Source organism: Protopterus annectens, chromosome 10.part0, assembly GCF_019279795.1.
Source record: "Protopterus annectens isolate FY-2018-M chromosome 10.part0, PAN1.0, whole genome shotgun sequence".
NCBI lineage: Eukaryota > Metazoa > Chordata > Ceratodontiformes > Protopteridae > Protopterus > Protopterus annectens.
Genome location: NC_056744.1, coordinates 1,448,291,472 through 1,448,317,233, shown reverse-complemented (window position 1 = coordinate 1,448,317,233; position 25,762 = coordinate 1,448,291,472). Strand labels below are relative to the sequence as shown.

The 25,762-nt window shown below is 40.9% G+C and overlaps 1 protein-coding gene across 1 annotated transcript in view; it reads right to left on the bottom strand.

The window, feature by feature from the left end:
- NRDC (nardilysin convertase) overlaps window positions 1–25,762 on the bottom strand; it is an 853,803-nt gene that overhangs the window by 675,881 nt on the left and 152,160 nt on the right. Inside the window, exons 11-12 of the mRNA XM_044086887.1 lie at window positions 11,639–11,687; window positions 9,735–9,855 (exon numbers count right to left, since the gene is read on the bottom strand). Coding sequence (XP_043942822.1) covers window positions 9,735–9,855; window positions 11,639–11,687 — 170 coding nt within the window. The remainder of the gene's footprint in view (window positions 1–9,734; window positions 9,856–11,638; window positions 11,688–25,762) is intronic.

Sequence of the window (25,762 nt, the reverse complement as noted above, 5' to 3'; positions counted from 1 at the left end):
TTAAAACATTTTTGTTCTGCTGTGGTTGAGAGGTGGTAAATTTGCAGTGTTTTTGCTCAGGGCAACTCTTTATGAGTAGGTATTAAAGAGGTAGATGAGTGGTCTGAGTTTTGCTGGGGCTGCAGCATAAGACATTCTAGAGTGATTAGTGAAGCATTATAGTGGAGGTATACAAAGCCCAAAGAGCAAGCTTATAGGTGAGAGAGAAGCCTCTAGATTAATTAGGTATTCACATCAATCACAGACGGAGTGAGGTCATTATCTGTGAGAATGAGAAAATTAGACTCTCTCTTAGAAGATGAGGTGTTAAAAGACTGCCAACAGAGATGAAGCTAGCAGGCTGGCCATCCATCTTGTCCAGTGTTCAGTTGTTTAGACAAGGAAATTTAATGCAGAGGTGGATTCATGTTAATTATTGTAGAATACATAAAATGTACAGAAGGCGCTTAGTGACCCAGGTAGTCTTATCCCAGATCTGCAGATTTTACAAGTAAGATGAAAAAATTAGTTAATATATCTAGGTATTGTACAGTGCAATAGGGAAGATATGAGAGAGTAACCCAAGCTTTAGCAGTGTAAGGGGAGGAACCTTCCAGTTTGATCTATAAGTGGTCACCAGTATGAATTTCTGAAGACAAATTTATAGTAAGGGCAGCTAACTCAAGAGCCACTAAAGAGTAACATGGAGTGGCTGGGTGGGTACTCACTAGAGCGGACAGTACAGCTGTATAAAATTTTACCATAACATCAGATGCCCTTCTCTTCATTGTTGCAGTATTCTTAAACTAAAGGATCTCCTGGCAAGGACAGCCCAATGTCTGGCCAGCATAACAAAGCCTTTAGTACTTATAGGCATCATATGTCACATGTAAGCTCCCCACCAAAGACGTAGAGCATGAAGGGGACATACGAACGCACACATTCACAATGGACAAAGCCCCAGGAGGAACAGAATGCCCTTAGGTACAAAATAAAATATGTGCATCAAGGAGAAAAAGGGGAAGAGCCCCTTGGCCAGCAGGGCATGAAACAGGCTAGAGCATAGGGGACAGGAGGAAAAGAGCAACTGCTGCAACAGTGTAGAAAAGGACTTCTACTGTTATGGTAAGATTTTACACAACTGTACTATGTCCTTCTGTACCACTGTTGCAGTATTCATAACCTAAGGAAAAGTACAAAAGGTGAAAAGGAAGCCTTGGAGGATGGCATGGAAGAACCTTCCAGAAACTCATCCAGGACAGCTCTGGCAAAGCCAACTCTGGCCCTGGAAACAGCATCCAACTTGTAATGTTTAGTGAGAGTATGAACAGAGGACCAAGTAGCAGCCTGAAGGATGGAACTGGTAACAAGCCCCTTGAAAAAAGCACCAGAGGAGGCAACAGCCCTGGTAGAATGAGCCTTTACTGATGAAGAAAGATATTTACAGAGAAAAGAATAAAAAGAAATGACCTTCGAAATTAAAGGAAGAGAAGGTTTGCTTTGAAAAAGCCAAACTCAAAGACCCAGGATGAAAGGAAACAAAACCTGCTAAGATTTTCAAGAAACTTTAGTTTTCTCCAAATTATATCTGAGCTGTCTATGCATATCCAATGTGTGAAGAACCTTCTCATTGGCAGACTGCACAGAAGTAAAAAAGGAAAGCAGATGAATAGGACTGATTAAGGGACAACTCTTTGACCAACTTGTGCATAAAAGAGGGGTTAGTACAAAGAGACACTTCGTCTCTGCGGAAAACTAAGAAAGGAGATATAGCCATGACAGCAAGAAGTTGATACACTTTCTTGGCTGATGTGAGAGCCAAAAGAACAGTTTTCCAAGTACAATGTTGTAAGGAAGCTGAAGCAGGCTCAAAACAGCCCAAGTCAATTTTACAAATACAAAATGGAGGTTCCAGGAAGGTAGAATAGGCTTCCTGAGAGGCCTGATATGAAGGACGCCTTTAGGAAATTGCTTGACATCAAATCTAGAGGCCAGAGGAGGAGTCAAGGGCAGATGAGCAGAAACTGCTGACAGGTGAGCTTTAACTGAAGAGTATGTCAACCCAGCATGGAGCAGATCGTACAAATAAGACAGAACCACAGAAACCTCCATTTTTAATTTCTCCAAGTCTTTTGGGTTTCTAATACCATGACGGGAATGGACTCCATTCCCAAGTCAAAGCAAGATTAAAATTTATTAAATTTGTATTGTTTCAATCTTTGATGTTAGCTAGAAGTGCTCTTCACAGCACCTGCAATGTGCCCAGTAATGACTCCTGCAATTCGTATGGAGTTACCTGTATCAGTAAAAGATCTAAGTACGATTGTAAATTCTTTTTTTATAAGACCTGTTGCTCAGACTACTACGGGAACTGTTTAGGTATCCATCTTCCAACTTGACCTCATTTCTGCCTGCAAATCCTGGTATTTATGACGGTCTCTCGCTAGGGTTGCCAGCTTTCTTTGTGGCTAAAATCGGACTAAGGCCACGCCCCTCACATCACCCATAACCCCACCCATTCCCACCCCTCCCATACATGCTCCACCCATTTTGTGACATCAGCTGATGGGAACACCCTCTTTTTTGTTCCAGATGCCTGCTTTCAGCAGATCTCCCCAGTTGCCATAAACACTGTTGAAAACTCTGTGTGCATATTGTCCTCTGCTTTATTTCTACAGTGATTACAGATATTTGGATTTAATTTAAAACATTTAATTCAAATTTTATAGCACAAACCACTGATACACATTTACTAAACAAAGCAATGTGAACAACGAGATACTGTGCAAGTAACATATTTATTAGTCACACTGTTTGAAGCATCATGATTATGGCATGCCTAACATGGATCCCCTTCCCCATAAAAGATGAAAAAACGTTAGGGGTTGGCGACATGCAAGGCAGAACTGAGAACCCTAATGTTACTTAGTGTATATAATGTATTACTCTTGATAAAAAATTATTTTTGTCAACAGAGCTTTTCTCCCAGGGTCGCCACTGAAAATAAGATTTTTGGGTCTGTCAGACTTTCCCGGTAAACAAATGTAAAATACAAATTAAAATAAAATAAAAATAATCCATCCCTTCCCAAAAAAGGATCTACCCAAGCACAACAGCAGACTACACAGACTACAGACCTGCTTCCAATTCATGTCAATATTTTGAAAAAATTAGTCTACTTTCAGACATGTGAATATCTCCAATACAAAACACTACCCAGGCACCAGCATATGTCTCATGTAGGCAGAAATACAATGACATCTGTATGGCCATTAACAAATGATGAACTCCAAACACTGACAAATGACACCAGACCAGACAAGAACAGCAACTAACTGTTGATCTGGCTGATGCTTCTAACATGGTCAGCCCTCAACTCCTTGTGACAACACTTAAGACATTATGTGCTTGACTCAGTATTACCGCTAATAACCCACATTTACCACACCATAACTCACTGCAGGCCTCAAAACTTTATTACCTTACCTATGCTGTTCTATTTTTTCTGACCTCTTCAACTACAGGCTACATCAAATCAAAGTCCTTACTGACAAAAATTACAGTAAAAACCTAAGCTAAATTATAAATGGCTTCACACTTGTATACAATAATTTCATCCAGAAATCTCAGCTGTGACATTCACTTCATCATTGCACACACGCACAAGCACATACAAATACACAATTCTGGTTCTCTTTTCATAGTATTCACATTACAGGCAGAAGAACAGCTAAAACTTTTACTTTTAAAAGTCTGAAAAATGAACTGTCTTGCACAGGAAGTTATCTACCTCCTTTACAATTCCTAATGGGCCAAAACTATAGCAGAACTTACAGGCTGTTAAACTTCAAAATACACTATCTGAGACGGAGATATGACCCATCTTATCACACACACACTACCTTTGTGCTGGCTTCTGAAATTGCTGCCTTCCCGTAAGTCAAGCTGATGAATTCCCCAAAGTGAAATAATATCCATAATAATCCAAAGTCGGTTAATGCTAGGCTTCTGCTTAAGTTCCCGCTCGCACTACATGCTGGGCTTCTGCTTCCCACTCGCACTACTGAAGTGAGCTCATTGAGCTCAATTCCGACAGGCTGATAGCCACGCATGTGATGACGTCAGCGCCACAAAATTTAAAACCAAAAATCCGGTTTTGATTGAAATTTCTAACCGGACAATTTGTCAGATAACCGGACACCTGGCAACCCTATCTCTCGCTGGGTGCAGCAATTTCAATGATCAACTCTACTTCTGCCTTCTTTTCATGGACTACTACATCTGGTCTTCTTTCATCTATTTTTGAATTGTTGGTAATGGGTGATCTCGTGAGAAATTTCATTTTCTACAATGCTTTGTGGCTCATGTTTCCAGCGTTTGCCAGCCACTTCAATACCATAATGTTTGCACAACCCCCAGTACAACAGTCTTGCCACATTATTACACCTTTCAGTAAACAGTCCTTCTGTCATTAGTATATCACAACCAGCAACAAGATGTGCAAACTGTTTCCAATAATGTTTTACAAAACCCATATTTTTCTGTTTCTCCCACATGTTTAATGGACTTTGTAAACGAACATGTATGTAGTCCACTATCTTTATTATAGATATAGTAATTGGCAAAACACAACATATACATGCATTATATACACGGTTGGTATCAGAGTTAACATGCTGAAAGAATCACAATTAAGAGTGTCACAGCAAGTTATGCAAAGGGAAAAGGGGTAGGAAGAGGTTAAGTTACATGACCAGAGAGACAGCAGTTGCATTTTCCTAGAGTCTTGAAATGTGCTTTTATTTCCGATTGGAAAATAGGGTAAAAGGAATGATCTTTAAAGAAAAGAAGGGACAGATTCCCACAGTTTGGGACCAAAGACTGAAAAAGCATAGTCTGCGCTGTGCAGCCTAGTTTGGGGTTTTGGAGGAGAGGACCGGAGTGGTTAAGATTTCTAAGGTTGCATGTTGGTGGACTTCTGAATCATCTAGCAGCTACTGAGGATAAGATCTCATTCTTGTTAAGTTTAAATAGTTGAGAGGTTAACAGAAGAGGAACTCCTCTACCTAGCTATGTGTTTTTTATATTAAATTCTTGGTAGTCCACCTTTTCTGCTGGCTATTTTTGTTCTCCAATGTGCTGACTTTACAGCCATGCAGTTGCCTACGTGCACCACGTTGCTTCCAGGTGAACAGAAGGTCACCAGTAGCCAGTTAGCTTTATAGATGCTTTTGCAGTAGTGTTCATTTCTTGGGAAGAGAGTGATGAATGTACATATCTCATTTCAGATGGAATGAATGTTGGATGCACGTCTTTTACAGACCGCAGCAATCAGAGGAAGACCATATTCTAGCTGAGCTACCATAATACTTTTACCTAGTGCATTGCTACAGGATCTGAACAGAAAGGGGAGATTTTATTTATTTATTAAGAGAGCTGATTCTTCCAAGTAATGCAGGAGCCAAAGTCGATTGCTTAATTTCTTAATGGAGCATCTGTCATCGGGAACTCAGACATGTTCTGCATCAGAAAGGAAAACTCACACAGTGGATTTGGTGGGAACACTGTCACTTCAAGGGACTTGTCATTTATTTTATTTACTTTTGTTTGCTGACAAGAATAGTCTGAGACAAGGCCCATTTTCGCTGGAGGTCCAAGAAAAGCTCCAAAAGTATATTTAACACTTGCCATCAACAAACAGAGCACAAAAGAATGGATGTAATTAATAATAGAACAAGAGAGCATAGTCATTTTATATCCATTGCTGCGGATTCTTTTCTTATTGATATTTTGGGCACAGAGAATAGACTGGTCTCAAGAGACTGTAGCAGGAAGCAACACTGTGATGAAAAATACAAGGCCGTGCTTGGTTAACGTAAAGTTGCAGGCTTAATGCAGGATATCAGGTGAAACTGCAATACCAGATTTCTGGTAGGTAGATTCTAACTTTGTGAAGAAATCTATGATGGTCAGTTCACTTCTTAAACCTTGAGGAATATTACTCTATATTTTTGCAACTTGAAAAGAATACAGAGAATCACCATGGTGACAGATTTGATTACCTGTATTAGGTTTTGACTTTGGGATCTCATGTTTCTCGCAGTATTACATTTACTAGCTACTGTACAGTGAACTGGACTTTTATGACGTTTGTAGAGTATGTTGTGTAAAGTCTTAAGCTGATGAAAACCTAGTATGTTTTAGTCCAGACAGCTCTGATATTAACTGGATAAAACTAAAGAATTCAGGAAAACTAACCAACCTTTGCATCTTATGATGAAAAGGGACAGTTTCTAAACAAACTGCTTATACATGGTGTTTCCCTTTCCATTCATATCTGCTATTCCAGTCATGGCAATAATCCCCTTAAGAATGATGAAACTCATTCTTCTAGGGCAGTTACCACATCAAGGGCTTTCTGTAAGAGTGTAAACTCCAGATCCATCTTGGGAACAGCTAACTGGTCCACTGTTCACACTACCTGACATTACAAACCTGATGCTTTTTCCAGAGCCAGAACTGTTCTATACAACATTACGGACTCTGGTTCAGCTCCATCCACCCCCTGGACTCTGGTTCAGCTCCATCCACCCTCTTCTTGAGCTTTAGAAAATGTCCTATCTGTAAGAAATATTGCACAGTGCTTTTTGGAGAACATAGTACAGTTTCATAGGTAACTTGCCACAACAGCAGACCATTGTTCCAGTACAAATACCCTACTGCACCTCCATCTCCTGAATATTCTCTACCCTAGCTGGGGTAGGGAATCCTTTCCTTCCTGTTTTTATCTGTTTTCCCTTTTTCTGTATGACAAGATTTGACTTGGATACAGGCTTCAGCCTCCCATTTTAGGGGCAAGAAGGCTAAGTTTTGACATCTGTATATGTCTCTCTTAAATGAGTAGATCTGTTCATGCTAATGGCAAACATATTAGTACATAAGGAAGGTGCTGGAGATTAGCATACTGGTCTCATGTATGGTTTTCATGGCAGGATATGTCCCATTACCCATGAATACTGCAACAGTAACCTACTGAAATATCTACTATTACGGTAAGGTACCTACACAACTGTATATTTGGCCTTTAACGCTTTGGACCACATGGTTTCAGAAAAACATTTTATTGATTCTTAGGTTTATAGATAAGTACTAGGCTAGCTGTCCTTGTGCTCCATTTGCCATTTTTGTGCTCAAAATAATATTTAATTTGGTTACAGCTCGGCCTATCCATCCCATGTTGATAATTATACATTACCCCTAATGAGAATAACTGGTATCACACCACACATAATTTAAGGGGACTCGTGCTTGGTACAAAGCATTTAGGAGCTGCCTCTGTTCATTAGTACAGGGGCAGTCTTGGGGTAAATTTTCCGTTTCCCATCCAAAATCTAAACTATGGACAGGCATGAGCTTTGTTTTATATGGAATGGGAGTCTGTTCCACAGCAGCGGTTCCCTTGGGGAGATACAGCTGTCCCTCCATTCCATTCCGTTGAAGTTGCAGAAAAGGATTAGATCCTTAGAGTATTTCTGATGACATTCGGCTTGCTAATGTGCAGTAAAACCATCATCAATGGGTAGGAAAATGCCTTGTATACTAGATACAGATACCTCTTCACAGTCTGTAGTATACACAGTATGGTGACAGGGCTCTTGAGCCTATCCATACAGGGCATGTTGTTTAGGTCTTGTATCTTTTTTTAGTAAGATCTCTGTAGGCATTCCAGTTGCTGCATGTGTCTAGATAGATACATGCAGCAACTGGAATGCTGTATGTGTCTAGTTAGATACATGCGAAAGGGGGCATTATATTCAATTATTGGCCTAATGAGGGATGAGTAAGGGGGAAAATAACATTCTTAGCGGTATACACAATCCTTTTGTTTATCAGCTGTGCAATATGGAAGGACTTTCTTACAACAGTAGACACATATTGGTCAAAAGTTAGATCACATTCAAAGTAAGATCCCAAAATCTCAAACAACTGGGTCAACTCTTTTGGGTGTAATGTCAATGCAGTAGTTCCCAAAGGATACAATAATGCATTTTTGGCATGATTTTGACACCAGTTATTTATTGGGGAGAAAACTTCCTGCAGGATGACCAAGTCATTTGGGAATTCAATGACTGTTCCTAGCTTGCAGTCATTTACAAACTTAAGTCAGCCAGAGCCCTTTGGTATTGGCTTTTACTTCAGAAAAACAGATGCTGTACAGGGAGCATTTTGAAGGACATTTTAATTCAGACAGACAACTACGACTTCAGCCCAGTTCCTGGGAACTTCCTCATGAATACAGACAGTGGAGACTGTCCTTAACCTTGTCAGCAATAATGCAAGTCTCTGACATACAGGACTCATTGGCATCAGCAACTATGTCAAGGTCTTTGGTCTGGAAGGACGTAAGCACAGCTAATGGCATGGCAGCCTCCAGTGTAGTCATGCTATAGGCCTTGGCAAACAGCTGCAATCGGACCTAGGAAAACTACAATAGTCCAAAGGAATGTCCTTAATCTCCTGACATTTCTCCCCATGACATTTACTGGCATGTTCCTTTTTTCAGAGGTAGGCTCCTACAGGTATACGCTGAAGCCATAGCATTATACAATCCAACAAACATCCTTTATGAAATGCACTCTCAAGTAAACTTAGCTCTTTTCTAGAGTGTCCTTCGTATGAAGCTGGGACAGCACACACATGTTTCCACTTCACACTCTGGGCTGAGTCAAGTTGTAAGGAATGCACTTCCCACAATCAATACAGTTACAAATTTTAACCTGAGACTCTAAATCATTGTCAGACATAAGACTAATACAACAATACATATCAAGAAAATTCCCTTATGGGGTGCACATCTTTCCTCTGGATGCAGATGAACTAATGGACCAATAATGGTCTGATAATGTACCAGAGCAAACTGTGTGGCAAGAAAGATGTGAAGTCGGTGTCAGCAGACATCTCTCATGCCACTAATATTATGTGGCAGTGGGAAGGTGTCAGACGAAGCCTTGTGGCGGGTGGTTACAGCCTCAGACATTGAACCAGCTGTTGGGCTGCCTGCAGAAGGGCATCCAAACAACAATGACTGCAAAAGTGAACAGTTATGATGAACTTCAGATGTTTAGCCGACTTAAAATGAAAACAGAAAGTATTCATTGTTGCACTCACCATAATGGAGTGGCAGGGGACAGATACACAGTTACCACTCGCAGCATGTGGGACTGAAAAGCTGGGTTATGAGTATCTCAATATTGCTGCAACATAAATGGCACATCCTTTTTCTATATAGCTACTCTCCAAATGCTGCATAGCACATGGAAAAGAATGAGAGTCAGACTCTCATGATGAAGACTTTTTATCAGTACCTCTACCAGTTTATTTGGTTAACGGAGACTTGGAAACCAAATATATGACAGGCTTACCTTTCTAGATGACCTAAAGGTCACAAATATTAATCATGTTTTCAAACCATGGCAACAAAACTCTCTACTTCTAGACAGAATGCCACCATTTAGCAATTATTCTGCAGCAGAATGCTCCTGCCTGTTCCTGTGCCTTGATGATCTCTCCAATAAAACAAAGGAAGCACACACAAGCTGGCAGCATCTCACATTTACCAAAATGCATGTAAGCAAACGTTAACTGCTGTCAACACTGAACAGTATACATTCTCACGTGAGCTTCTACAGTGATAGCCACTACCAACATACAACTTAGAAAGAATACTGAAATAAATACATAAATAAATTATTTACCTCGTAGAAGTGTTCATAACCCTCAGTTGTCAATGTAATGGAAATAATGAAGACAGAGTATGTAGAATTCTGTTCAAATCCTGTTTCACTGTTACCGCCAAATAATGCCAGAGCCCAGCACCTGAAATTAAAAGCAATACTGGTCGTACAGTATTCTTACTTATGAACTACAAGTGGAGGCAGTTATTAAGCTACTACATAAAATATGTACACACCTAACAATTCTGCATCTAAAACACACTTTACATGGTTCATTTTATCTCAGCTGTAATTGAGAGAGATTTACTTTCCATTCATTCACACTTTGTTGTTTAACCTGGGATAAAAAAGCCCCTTTTCAGAGAGGACCAGGGAGAAAAACCTCCAAAGAGTACATCTGGGAAAACTATAAAATAATACATCTGTAGCGCAAATCTACAAGCCACAAAACTGTATACAGACAAAAATAGCTCAGTGAAAGAGTTATATAATACTACAGCACAGTTCAACAGTTAAACATTTGAAAAAGTACAGGCAAATGTAAGAAAAAATAGTAACAGATTGAAGTAAAAGATATAGGACAGAAAGGAAGAGAGTGGGATATAGTTACCAAAAGTTTATTTTGAGATGAGGTGAGGTACAGTGTCTCGAAGACATAGAACTGAATCACTTCATTGAGAAAGTTGCTTGCCTTATTATTTGAGAAGGACTGAGGAGATTAAAAATTAATTAAGGTGATATATATTATGTGATATCAGAACAAACAGAAGTTCAGTTTTGGGACTAAATGTGTTTTTAATGCATTGGTCCAGAGTCATAACACTTTGCTGCACTGTGGTAAGCAAATCTGAGTGACAAGCTGCCAGGTACAAGGTGTATGCGATTCAGAAAATCAAGCTTCACCTATGACGCCGGCCCAAACAGTCATGGTATATGCCAGTGACTGTATAATGAGGCAAAACAAAATGGCACAGTGATTCAGAAATGTACAAATGCCGTCTAATGTAATGTAATGTAATGTAAGGTAAATATACCTGCTGTATATTTGAATCCAGCTGAATGCTCACATTCAGACTGAGAAATAAAACGTTAAGTAAGCAATGTTATGGACTGCCACAGCTATTGAAAATGTGCATCTGTAATAGGCTCTTATTACCACTGCCATGAGTGACATCAGCTCTGGAAGCACAGGGTCATCTCACAGCTCTTAACATTTCAAGGCCTCTACGACTCCAACACTGTGGACTGGTAATGTGTTGACAGGAGCACCATTCATGAAACTGTGGACATAGTGTTGGCTTCATATGCAGCTCTGCAACAGTTGCGGAATACCTATCCCAATGGATACAAAGGTATGCGTTCCTTTACTTATCTATGCTACAGGGACCATTTAGCAACCTAGTGGAAACACAGTGTGGGTATCCTTGGCACCTGCCTTGAGATACTCCATCAGCTTCTCAATGCCATGCTTTAGCATATGGGGGAGAATCTGTAGTTCCCACATACCAGTGACAGCCAAAACCATTTGGGATTTCTACAATATAGCCCACTTCTCTGGAGGTAATGGAAGCCTATAGACTATCCTCACTGAAATAAAGGTCCCACCTAGTAAACTGGGAAGGGGGGGCTAAATGAACCACAAAGGGTATCACTCCAACAGCCAGAAGTTGTGCAATGCACAGAGTATCAAATACAATATGTGCGTGTAGGCTACCCTAGCAGTTATCACACCTCTCACATATGGCATACCTGTGACCTGTACCAATGGTTTTTGAGGGGCAACTTCCCACAGGGGCATCTTGTTGGCAATGCCAGATATGCCCTGAGACCCTATATTATGACATTCATAAGAAATCCACAAAATCAAACAGATTACGGGTACAACCATCTACAATTCCAAACAACAAAAATTATAAAGTTTGTACTGGACTGCTAAAGGCATACTTTCACTGTCTGGATCCATCCTTGCCAAATCTGTAAAAATAGTGTCAGTATGTACAGTGTTACACAATAGGGTGGGCACTTGCAGGAGCAGCTGTTCCCAGCACAACATGCAGTGGAGGAGCCAGTAGTAGGAGATAATGCCAGATGGAAGTGCGCACAGGTGGGCCTTGGCACAAGTAAAGAGGCAGCAACTTGCACCTAGCTTTAGAATGCAGTATACAAGAGGGAAACAGATACATTACATAAAAAAATGATGCAAAGCCAACATCAATCTGTGCTTAACCATGCATAGGTTGGCTAAGCTGTGTAGACATAGGCAATCCAATTAATAATTTTCAAAGGGCACAGTTATTAATTACACAGAAGGAGGAGGGAGAAAAGGAGTGTACATATTTAACACCAAAGTAGGAAAGCGTGAATGCTGAGGGTATGACTGGTAAAAGGTGCTTTTCTGGGAAATGTCAGCACTGAGGGTGGCCTGGAAAGGGGGGGGGGGACTTTAATATTGAGAAAGACCAGTGTGCCAGTGGTGGAGTGTGATATGTACTAGGGAATGTGGTGGTGTGAATGTGGGCCTGCAAGGACACAGCCTCAGCAGTAATCACAGTACCATGGCTAGGTCTGCTAAACAGGTCCGGGGCATTAATGACAGATTGTACATCATCACGTGCACACCCTTTGCCCACAACAGCTGGCTCTATCAGGTGTTGCAGTGGATGCACCATAATCATGACTAGATGATGGTGTGCTGTGTGTCCCTGGGCAAGGTTTGCTATGAGAAATGCCACCATACTGATGGCCACGACCATGGGGACAGCCTCTACTGGGAGTAGACAGCTCAACAGCAGATGTCGCTGTGGGAGTGCTAGTACTGTGAGAGCAGGATCGAGGTCATCCATGGCCACATTGTATAAAATCTGTGGATTTAGCAGATGACCAGCTATGTAAACATAGATGGCACCTCAACCCTTGCAGGTGTGCTACAAAAGACACTGCATGTTCCAGTCTGTGATTCAGTTTACTGAAGGAATTACACATATGGGACATGCATTCTTATAGATCACTACATATACCCTCACTATTTCTGCCATGATTACAGTGGTAGTATCCAGTGTCGCCATGATGGCTTTGCGCATAATAGAGGTTGGGTTTTGGCCATTGACACACCAACCTCAGGCGGAGGGTGGTAACTGTGTCCTCATCCCCCCATTTGGACCTCTTTCCCCATGAGCACTAGGGAAAGATTCAGACATCTGTCTACTAGAGACAACATGCTTCTCTGATCAATAGTGTCCCCATCACACTGACCTCTCTGTGATGTACGAGTGGTCTAAGATTACGGAGACACAGATGTTGTCATCGTGGTCTGTGTTAGGGATGTGGTAATCACATTCCCTGTGTCTAACATACACACACAAAAACACAAGCACGCACACACACACAAAAACAGAAGCACGCACACACACACAAAAACACAAGCACACACACACACAAAAACACAAGCACTCACACACACACACACACACACACACACAAGCACGCACACACACACACACACACACACACAAGCGCACACACACACACACACACAAGCGCACACACACAAGCACGCACACACACACAAGCACGCACACACACAAGCACGCACACACACAAGCACGCACACACACACAAGCACACACACACACACAAGCACACACACATGCACACACGCACACACACATGCACACACGCACACACATGCACACACGCACACACACACGCACACGCACACACACACGCACACACACGCAAGCACACAAGCACACACACACACAAGCACACACACACACACAAGCACACACACACAAGCACGCACACACACAAGCACGCACACACACAAGCACGCACACACACAAGCACGCACACACACAAGCACGCACACACAAGCACGCACACACAAGCACGCACACACACACACAAGCACACTTACTGTGACTACTCCAGCTCATCCTAGCCATCATTATTAGAGGCTGCAGTTCCTCCGTCATCAGGCAGCCTGAGATCCTTAGTGATGGATCTGGATAAATAACTACCTGTAAATACACCAAGGCCCAAAATATCCAATGCAAGTATGACCCCAACACCATGACTATATATGCAATGGAGATTTTGAAAACTATAAACATGACAAACAGTAATACTCTTTCAGCATACCTTGGGCAGAAGGCAATAGCTGTTGCACCTCTGATGTATCTGTATACCATAAGTCAACTAGCTTTAACTTTTACAGTGACTAAGGGACACAGATGACTTACAGCTGTTGATACACAGAAACAAGACTACATACTGGGGCCTTTCCAGCTCTAAACCAATATCTAGCACTGACCTATGGGAATCTGTAGAGGTACCGCTTCCTTTGAGAGAGGCTAAGAACTCCTCTGCCTCAATGAGAGGTGGTACAGTCAACAACACTCTTACTCCACATTCACATGACAGGATTTGTGCCTTTTGTTGAGAAGCACATATCATATCATACTGGTAGCCCTGCAGAACATCATCTCATAACCATGGTCCTGACTACAGGCTACTCACAAGGTGACAACTTCTCGGGCCCAACCACAGCAAGGCTTGTCTGCTGTAGACAAGCCAAAGAGGCGTCAGCCATGGAGACAGAAGGCCTAAAGTAGCACCTCAGTCTACACATCTAGCAATTTTTTATTTACTTGTCTTTGTTGACCAGGGAGTGGGCACAGCCCATTTTCAGTGGAGGCCCAGGAAGAAAAGCTCCATTACATGCATTTAAGGTATTCATGGGTATTTTTTATAAAGATATATTATACAGATAATTCTTAAGACATCTAGACAGAAACAGGTAATTGTTCTGTAATAACACTATACCAAGTTAAAACAAGTATTTCGTCTGTGGTGCCATTATACATGGTCTTCAATTCCAAGTATAAAATTCCAACTATAAAATATTTAGTATGTAATTGATATGCAATATATGAGGCAATATGAATTATAAGACAGAGGTGAGGGAGGGTTCCTGTGTAGATGTTAAGAATGAAAAAAATGGAGTTAAGAGTGTGAAACATTTGTGTGTAGGTAGTAAGGTTATGGGACAGTGAGAGGGAAAGGGAATTAATTGTATAGAGGAGTCAAGGTTAATGGGATGAAGTATACTGGGGCAATTACTGACAAAAAACCTGTGCTGGGGTAATTACTGACATAGAACCTGTACTGGGGTAAGTACTGACACATACCCTGGTTAAAAGAGGGTGGTGCAGAGTATTTGAAGGAGACTGGTACAGTGAGAAGATGAGAAACTGAAATATGAAGTGGGGATTACAGTAGGAAGGAAAAAGAGGAGAGGTAGGAAAGTTTTGTTGTGTAGAAGGGGATAGAGGTTACGAAGGGTAGGGATAACAGCTGAAAAAGGAAAACGGAGCTACCTGGGGAGGGGCATGTGTATGACCATGTGTGGTTTAGATGTTTTAGTACAGACTTGAAGGTGGAACGTTTCATGGTCTGTTTTAGGTAGGTTGGGATGGTGTTCCAAAGTTTAGATACATAATGGGAGTATAGTGAGTCCCCTGCTGAGAGACTTAGTTGAGATTACTATGAGCTTATTGCTTGAGTGAAGGTCTCTACCTTAAGAGCAGTACTGCAAGGTATCTTTTAATGCTGGACGTTCTGGTGCTGCTTTTATAAGATTGTGTGCAGTAATAAGTTGCAAGTATGTTAAATAGTTGTGTATCTCAAGTCAGTTCAGTTATTTCAAGACTCTTAAATGATGAGCCCTATACACAAGGCTGGCAGCAAACTTGGTAATGTCACTGAACAAGTGGGGAGTTTAGCTTTAAATATAGTATTTAGGTTAATAAGAATAAGTGAAGTATATAATAGGGATGGAAGAAGGTAGGCAGATATCTTGCATTATCTGTCAGGAAGTAAGTGATTGGTTTTATAGAGGGATCAGAGTTTGTGTTTTTTTTTTTTTTTTAATTGCCTGTGCAATGCGTTGGTTAAATTTGAGGTTACTGCCAATTAGGACACAACTTAAGTTTTGAGTTAGAGTTTCAATTGTTGTGTTGGATGAGGTTATTTTGAAAGATCATCTTTCCTTTTGGTATCGTTTATGAGTGAACAGCATACATATTTAAGGATTTAAAAGTAGATTTTTATCTTTTAGCCACGTTTCAATAGCAGCAAAATAATTTTTAGTAGTGTCCTTTAGTGTTGGTAGGGATGTGTCAAGTCATCAGCAAACTGACCTATGCTATGAGCATGTAGTCTGTTTATAAACATGTCGAATAAAAGGACATTGATCCTTGTGGGATGCAGACAGTGACTGGTAGGAAGCAGAGTTTTTTGTTTAAGGGGAGGGAGGTTGGCATAATGGTTAAGGTTTTGACCTTACAGACACAAAGTGCAGGGATTGATTCTTTACATGGGTTAACTGGCTAGGCTTAAAATGGCCCACCAGGGCAGTTAGCCTAGTACTACTCTATGAACCTACTATGAACCTTTTAACTATTTGCTATCTATCAGTCAAGACAGCGATGAAACCAAGAGAGAGAGAGGGGTGGAGTACAGCAGAGAGAAGTTAGTTCAGTAAAAACAGGCTGATCAAATAAAATGTAGAATGATTTTAATAAATCTAAGAACAGTGAAAATGCCAGGTTGCTATCATTCATATGCTTGTTTATGATACTGGTGAAGCTGAGGAGAGCAGCTGGTAGTACTATGATTATCCCCTCTAAAATCATGCGGGGTTTTGCACAGAAGGTTGTTAAAGTTAATGTATTGCATAAGTTGAGATGGACAAGATGGCAACAGTCTATAGCTGAAAAGGTTTGTTGATGTGTCACCTCTGAAGTGGTATTGCACAGAATTTTTTTCCAGACTGATGGGTCATTTGTCTCAGATGTCAATTGCTTTACAGTATGGATACAAGGAAAACCATGGCATCAGCTGCTATTTTTACATATTCTCTATCCACAATCTTTAAGAAAGGTCATGGCCATAGGTTTAATAGGCAGATGTTCCTCACAAAACAATCACAGAATTACAATTGACCAACATCATACGACTGTTCCTATTACTGCTAAAATATTTTGGCTACTGATAAATGTGCAATGCATGAACATTGCACCAAGTTTGAGCTCAGGGTATTTCTCCTGAAGGTTAACAATCCTGCAAGCACAGTAATTACTGTACCTTTGCAATCCCCCTCAAAAACTCACCTTGGCCAACACATTTAAATGTACTGACAAACTAACATCCCTTACTGTCAAACAGGTTGAACTTTTATAGTTTATATCTATTAACTAGATTTTAGGCTGATTGGCCATCTGGCTTAAATGGTTTGAATAACTTGAAGCCAGTTCTTAAATTAAGGCTACTAGAAGGCTGAATTAATCGTTCTGCCTTTCTAGTTTGTAAATTAATTACTACTTGATTGCATAAAATCTGTAAATAATCTTTTACAGCCTGTGATTTGTGATTCTTATTTTAAAAGCTCACCTGTATTTGGAATGATTTTAAAACACTCAAAGCACAGATTGTGCAAAAGCTTGTTTTTTTTTATTGAATGTATTCCTATTTCTCTTTTTACCTGCAATGTTATAACTTTGTTCAATTTTACCTACTTTGAGCGAAGTCCACCATTTGGTTTTGATTTCTCTGTCCCTTCCCTGGCCCTGATTACTACCACCCGAGTTACCTTCCCTAAAAGGCCATCAGTGCCTATATGCACACCACAATCCACAGCCATTACTACTCCATCCACCAAATTTTTTGGTCACAGAGTGGACAAAAACCTGTTCTGCACAGGATTTTGTTCACACTGTGACTGGAAAACTTTATGTACCACAAACCTATGCACACTGTAAGACCAGGAATGCGATATGCATTGCTTGTTGCCAGCAATGTGACTGTTTTTTACGTTGGCAAGACTAACAGACAGTTTAAGGAAAGAATATCATCAAAACATGTGAGTAACATTCGTTTGAGGGATAACAAAAGTCCATTAATGAAACATATTTCAACTAATGTTACACATTCCTTTTCTTTTCTGGTCCTTCAGGACGTTGCAGGACATGCTAGGGGTGGTGAACTCTACAAACTGAGTTAGCAGAAATGCATTGGACAGGAAATCTACAAGCTGACACATCCCAGGACTTAATACATGCCTGCCATTGAACCCTGTCTTAAAAGGGCATAGACTGAATTTTTGACTGTGACTGGCCATGGGTTTCTTTAAAGTAGAGAGAGAATGAATGGATTAAATTTGATGAAGGGTATTGTTATAGCACCTGTGAACGTGCTTATCTTTTTATCCTTGGAATTTTATGCTTCAACTTGGTTTTATTTTCATTAAATTTATGTTTTATGCTTTATGCTGTGGTGGTAGTTATACTTTTTATAGTGCATTTATTATTTTCATTGTAGTACCTACCTTCAATGGCCGTATTTTTACTTTGTTGTTTTATACACTAAGTAAACGGCTACACATGCCATAAGGTGGTGATATAAACAATGCTGAACTGGACTACTGTCCTCATCAAAACAAAAGGAATACAACAGATACAACAATGAGGAACTTGACTGCGGTTGTGATGAATCCTTTGTTGCGGTTGAAGCTGGATGGGAAAACTTAGGCGGAGAAGGAAAACAAAGTGGATATGGAAGCGTTCATGCCAGTATATAGAGCCTTTGAGAGTTCGTTATACAAAGTGAAGCTGCAGTGGCAATACATCCGCATGGAGGCTTGCCTTCATCACAAGGTAACTCCTAGAGGTTTACGAATACTAGTTATGCCTACATATGGAAATGTACATCCTGAGCTACTAAAGAAGTGTCAGCTTTTAAATTCAGAGACCAGTTTTAATTATATTAAGCTGCTGATAGAGTACTTTGAACTAATAGAACAAGAATTTAAAAAGGTGGTAGAAATGCAACAGAAAGAGAAAGAGAGCAAGTTTGTGGAAGACATGTTCACTGATAAACTCAAAGAGATGTATTCCAATATTTCAGCCTTTGATTTGAGGCTAGAGCATATCAAAGCTAAAAAAACTAGAGAGACTTCTCAGATTTCAAAAATGGCAGAATTTTTACACGGCCCAGGAATATTTCTAAAAAAAATGATAATGTCCGCACTAATGATCAATTACCAACTGTGGCAAATGATGAGGCATTAATAGAGAACATATGCCTACACAGGATGTAATATCCATTAATAAAACTACCACCAATAATAATGTATGCAAGGAGAAATGAGGAACATTGCCAGCACCAACATCTGAACAGATAGTTGTTAGTGAAGGAGATAGGCATAAAAAAAAAAAACTGTTCTATCACCATTTTTTCTGGCTCTTCCCCTGCCGATGAAAATCAAATACATACAAGTGGCACTGTTCATTGAGCACGGGCAGAAAAATAAATTTCCATAGAGAGTTGACTGACATGCAATTGGGTCTGAACAGAACACAACCTAGTAGTAAATTTAAGCCATCATGATTTATCTGAAGCACACGTCTCGCTACTTAATAAAGGTCATACATTTACTCCTGCTACTCCATCTTGGCTAAGTGATGTACTGGTGAATTTGAAGCAGTTTTGCAGAAATGTAATGCTTAAGAATATTTATGGTGATACTGAATGTAATAATCTGGGCAAACTAAAAAAACTAGTACAAAAAAAATACTTATTTCCCACCTTCTGAACTAGTACAGTCCAGTTTTCAGGTTATTGCTGAATCCAGGGCTATGTTACAAGTTTCTGTGTTGCCCATACCTTACTTGGATAGAAGGACGTTTCTCGGTTCACTTGTGAGAGAGGGGAGCTTTGAGCAGCCTATCTGTCCCTGGAGGAGTGGTTTCAGCCGAGACGTTAGTAGTTTATTGGCCATTTTGGGCTAATTTCTATCTCTTTCACTTCTCTGCTATAAAAACCGCATTTGCGTGGTTTTTGCGCTTGTATTCCACTCTGCAGGTGCCCTCCAGGTATCCTGTAGTCTACAGCAGCAGAGAGACAAAAGAGAGACTTTGGAGTGATTAAGTATCATTTTTCTGCTTTACTTGCTGTCTTAAACTAATTCCGCCTAAAACACAGATTTTTTTTTAGCGTTTCTGTGATTTAAAAAAAGTTTGTTATTGCTACATATTGTACTTATTTGCTGCCTGCACTTGAATTAAGTCGTTGTTGTGTTAAACTGTTTAACTGTTGTAGGCTACACACTAAAGTGCGATAGCCTTTTCTGTGCATTTAAAGTGTTGTTTTGATTGTATCTGCTCTATTTTCTGAAGAAAAAAAAAAAAAAAAAAAATATATATATATATATATATATATATATATATATATATATATATATATATATACACACATATACTTATTTCCCACCTTCTGAACTAGTATAGTCCAGTTTTCAGGTTATTGCTGAATCCAGGGCTGTGTTACAAGTTTCTGTGTTGCCCATACCTTACTTGGATAGAAGGAAGTTTCTCTGTTCACCTGTGACAGAGGGGAGCTTTGATCACCTATCTGTCCCTGGAGGAGTGGCTTCAGCCCAGAAGTTAGTAGTTTATTGGCCATTTTGGGCTAATTTCTATCTCTTTCACTTCCCTGCTATAAAAACTGCATTTGCGCAGTTTTGTGCGCTGGGCAGCGCCTTTTAGCTAGGGTTAAACTATTCCCAGCTCCACTTAGTCTACTCTTCAATTGTTCCCTTGGAACTAGACAAACCTTCAACTTTAGCACTGAAACCATTCAATTCACAGCCAAACACTTGCTAAAAACACATAGCAAGCACTAATTAACCTTAGCACTAGATCCCCCTATACTATCCAGAAGGACAAGGCTCTTTATTCGTCCCCACCAGCCAATCAGAAAAACAGCTTACTCTACCTATTCAGGCATGTCCAAAGGGCAGTTTCTGGTGTACTCTCCAGACCAATTGGTGAATCTGGGCATTTTGAGGCAATGTTACAACTGCCTCATGTACACAGACAACCCTCTCCTCCTACCACCAAACACTAATATATGAGAGAGATGCAATTATACAGTCAAACTGGAGGCAAAACTCTCTCGACCCAAGATTGGAACTGACAGTCAAGAGAAGGGTAATACTTGCAACACACCACCAGTAACACAAAGACCTAATAAACCAACACCGGCAAATACACAAATACATACTCGGAGGCTCTAAATAAAAATCTGCAAAAGCAACAGAGACCTCCAAAGCAGACATCCAAGCAACCTCCACACCCCATCACCAACCATGAAACACATACTTCACATAATCAGTGTGCCACGCAATCACAGCCCTTAAGGCAAAATAACATACCGAACACGCTAGTAATAGGCGACTCTATTGTCAGGCACACTGATGTCCCACTAACTAGGCTGGACAAGGAGAAGGTTACAGTTAGCTGCCTGTTGGGCGCCAGGATCCGCCACACAACACAAGCACTCAGGTCACTCCAGAACAAGTACAAATATGACTCTGTCATTGTCCATGTTGGTGTGAATGACCTGAGACGTACCTCCCTGCACTACATGGAAAAGCTCTCTGATCATGTAGCCCAGGCCGGTATGAACCTGACCCTGAGTAGCATCCTGCCCTCACCAAGAATGATGCCACAATATAAAGAAAAAAATTATCAATTTCAACAATTGGCTAAGTTTCTGGTGTCATTCACAGGGGATCCAGTATCGGTCCACCTGGGATGACATGCTCGACAAGCCATGTTGCTTTGCAAGAGATGGCTTGCACCTGTCACCCTTAGGCTTTCGAATACTGGCCAAGGCTCTTGCCACCCCCATAGTGCCTTTTTTAGGCAAGGCTCAAAAGACAAGCCCACCGCCGTAAAAAGCACAAGTAACCAAAAACTGAGGGTAATGCTACTCAATGCCAGAAGTCTAAACCTCAAAATGCACGCACTCGAGGCACTCCTCAGTATGGAGAACATAGACATCTGTGCAGTAACAGAAACCTGGTTTAAGGCTCCTGAGAGCACCCCAGCACTACAAGGCTATAACTCATACCATACCTTTCGGCCACAGAACCAGGACCGAAACACAAAAAGCAGGGATGGATCCATGTTCATCAAGGATACCCACACCTCCAGGTTAGTGGTGCAGCACAATGCATCAGAGATCATCCATGTGCTACTAACAATGGGCAAAACTGCAATCCAAATTGTACCTTGTTACAGATCACCCACCATGACCCAGGACTCCCATTCTGCATTCCTAGAGAGACTGGGAAATATAAAGGTCCTACCAAACAGCCTAATACTGGGTGATTTCAATTACCAAAACATAAACTGGGAGAACTACTCAAGTACTAACTCCCTTGCCCAATGCTTCCTAGAATTTATAAACTCGAACACCCTGGATCAACTGGTCAACACCCGCACCACAGGTAACATATTGGACCTGGTCATCACCAACATGGGTGACTGGTGTTCCACACTGGAGGTCAAACCCCTCACTGGTTAGATCAGACCATAGACTAATCACTCTGGATATCCACATTCTGCCCCCACCCCCAATCAGGGAAACCACAGTGAAAAACTTTTCAAAAGCAAACTTCATGTTACTTAAGACAGAGGTAGAAAGGTTCACAGCCCCCATGCTAAAGGACAATGCTGTCCAAGTTGCTGAAACCTTTACAAAGGATCTCTATGAGCATCTGAGGAATGCATGGATCATGCTATCCCAAGTAAAGACTCACTCCTCCAAGAAAACGAAACCAGTTTGGTGGACCCCTGCCATAAACAAGCTATACAACAGAAGGAGGAAACTAGCACAGAAAAGAGAGTAAAATCCCAAGAAGCAAAGACATCCCTGATCAGTATCAGCAAGAAACTACGATCCCTCATTAAATCATCCAAGGCTAGCTTCGAAAGAAAAATTGCCAAGGACTCCAAAGATAACCACAAAGCGTTCTTTAGCTATGTCAAGAACCTAAGTGGAAACTCTCAGATCTGCTCGGAGTTGGTGCAGAATGGCACAAAATACACTGAACTGACTGATATTGCCAACATTCTGGCAGAATGGTTTAGTGCAAACTTCACCCCCCTCTCACAACCTAAAGAGCCCATAACCATACCAGAAGAATGTAGGGCCCAGTCAATCACCGACATACAGGTTAAAACAGCCCTATCCAAAGCCAAAAACACAGCTTCAATGGGACCTGACGGTGTCCCAGGCTGCATCTTACAAGAGCTCCAAAATGAATTAACTCCCCACCTTAACATACTATTCAAACTCAGCCTCTCTACAGGATACATAGCCAGAGTGGCGCACAGCAACAGTTATCCCGCTCCACAAAGGTGGAGCCACAATGGACCCCGAGAACTATCGCCCTTATAAGCCTGACTAGCCTGGTCTGTAAGGCTATGGAGTGCATCATCATGGAACTCATTAACAGAGACATTGGGAACCTCCAAACCTTGGACTCTACCCAGTTTGGCTTTGTTAAGAGCAGATCATGCCTCCTAAACCTGGTGGACTTCTTTGAGACAGTTAACAAGTCATTAGACGAGGGAAAGGAGGTCCATACAGCCTACCTAGACCTCACAAAGGCTTTTGACACCATTCCCCATTTTGGTATTATAGACAAGCTCACCAGCTTGAACACTACGTCATGAGATTGGTTGCCAACTGGCTCACTGATAGAACCCACATGGCGAGAGTTGCAGGCTCTAGGTCTGACTCTAAACCGGTTACAAGTTGAGTCCCCCAGGGCTCAGTCGTAGGACCCCTCCTGCTCGGTATTTACTTCCGAGGTACAGGCAAGCACAGGACTATGGCTGACCAAGTTCACAGACTACTGCAAACTAGGGGCCATAATTGATTCTCCCGCTGATACAGACACCCTCCAGAAGGGTCTCACTGAGACGGATACCTGGTGTCAAAATCATGGCCTCAAGCTAAATGCCAAAAAGTGCATAGTCATCCCCTTTGGAAAAAAACAAAGTACCCATAAACTACCACATAGGTGGTAGTCCCCTAAATACAGAAAATGTAATAAGGGATCTGGGGACCCAAGTAGATAGTAATCTCTCCTTTGATAATCATATTGCCAAGGTGGTTAGAAAATCCTTCTATGTGGCCCACCTAATCACAAAACGGTTTGCATCTAGAACAAGAGGTTATTGTGCCTCTACTCATCACTCATTAGACCCATCATAGAATACAATGCCCCATTTGTGATGTACCTTACAAGACACCTGAAACAGCTGGAAAGACCACAAAAGTACCTCACAAAGAGGATTACTGGCCTCAAACAGATGCCCTATGCAGCCTGACTCAAGAAACTCCAGCTGTACTTGGTTGCATTACTCAGAGGTGATCTCTGCCTGACATACAAGGCCATGTCCAACCCTGAATTGATGGACATGCTCCACCGAAAAAAAAAAAAAAAAATCCCGGAGAGCCACACGCTCTGGAGATATAAATCTCACCACAATGATAAATAGGACGTGCTGGAGGGATAGATTCCTGTCCCAGAGACTCCCCATGATTCCAACATACATCAGGCAGAGCCCCTCACTAAAACTCCTCAAGAGAAACCTTGATGGGTGGATGGGAGACAGATAATTTACCCCAGGGATCATTGCAGTGGCTCTGCTGGACAGAGGCACAGGGAACGAATGCCTCTGCTGGACAGAGGCACAGGGAATTAAATCTAAGGGGGTGGCAAAAGCCAACACATTCTGGCTAGGCTTATAAATGCCCGGAGGCACTATTGTGCTACTGGATCATGCAAGATATGTTAAATGATGTTAATACTTATAATGTAATTGACAGTCTACAAGCGACTAGAATGATCAAAGCCATAAATGAAATTCTCCATGACCTTTTAATGTGACGCAAGTTAGATCAAGCCCTATATGAATTTTTTTACTGTTATGTATCTGCTTATTCCATCTATTAAGGGTCTTCCAAAAATACATAAAAATTACACAGATCCTCTTATGTCCAACAGATTCTGGTGAAGGTTGGGTAACCAAACCCCTTTCCATCTATATAGATGGACAGCTGAAGGATGCATTGCTGACCATCTATGATCCTAAAAGATTCCAAGCACTTCTTGGACACACTATTCAAATTTACTCATATAACTACAGACTTTATATCCATACTGGCAATCTGATAAGATTCAAATAGTTTATTTACGGTGATACCTAATGATTTTATCATGCACTTTGTGAAAAGAGATTGTATAAATTAAAATGCTTTCCCCAAAATTATACTGTGTGCAGTAAAAGAAAATATGGCTTGCTTTGCAAGAACAGTTAATGCTCAGCTTAGATACTAATAACATATAGCTGTGGGCTTACTGTAAAGGCATCCAGTTATAGAAAAAAGGAAGTTGACTTTCTTTGAGCTTTCAGATGCAGAAATACATGCACTTCAAGTGACGCAAAGATGACATGGAGAGACTTTTTGTGAACTCTTCAGATACAGCATAACCAAAGGAGGACATAAATCATACAAACCAGAAGAACAAGTCACAAGGACATTAAAAATAACATTGGCTGACATTTAAAAAGAGTATATAAACTGGACAGTAATTTTCACTCTAGTGACGTTTTTGGACTGTGTGTTCATCGGTCTATAGTTATATCTGCCTAGCCGTGTTGACAGTATTAACTGTTTGGCAAGAATTTGCACCGATGCAAATAAATAATAACTGATACAGTAGTACGGTGTCAGTCTTGTCAGCCTAGCTCTCTGCTAATAATATTTTACAATGGCGAGCCTAGCCCACTGGCCACAACCTTTTTTATCTGTTACCAACAGTTAATATTTCATAAAAGCCTTAAATTTTCCGTGAGTTCAACAGATTGACAGTTCCAGTGCATCAACATATCAACAGTTCCAGAACTTCGTCAGTGGATACAGAGTGACGCTGTAGAAGCTGCCCTATGACATTCCACCATCAATTTGTCTGTTGAAGGACGCTGCGTCTTCTAAGTGACTTCAGCCTGATCACCAGTTTGTTATCTATGCAAAATACGGTAAATTCTTCACAGTTATAACATGGATGCCAGTACAGTTAACTTTACAATGCCCACATATTGTATACATAAAATTTACATGGTAAATTT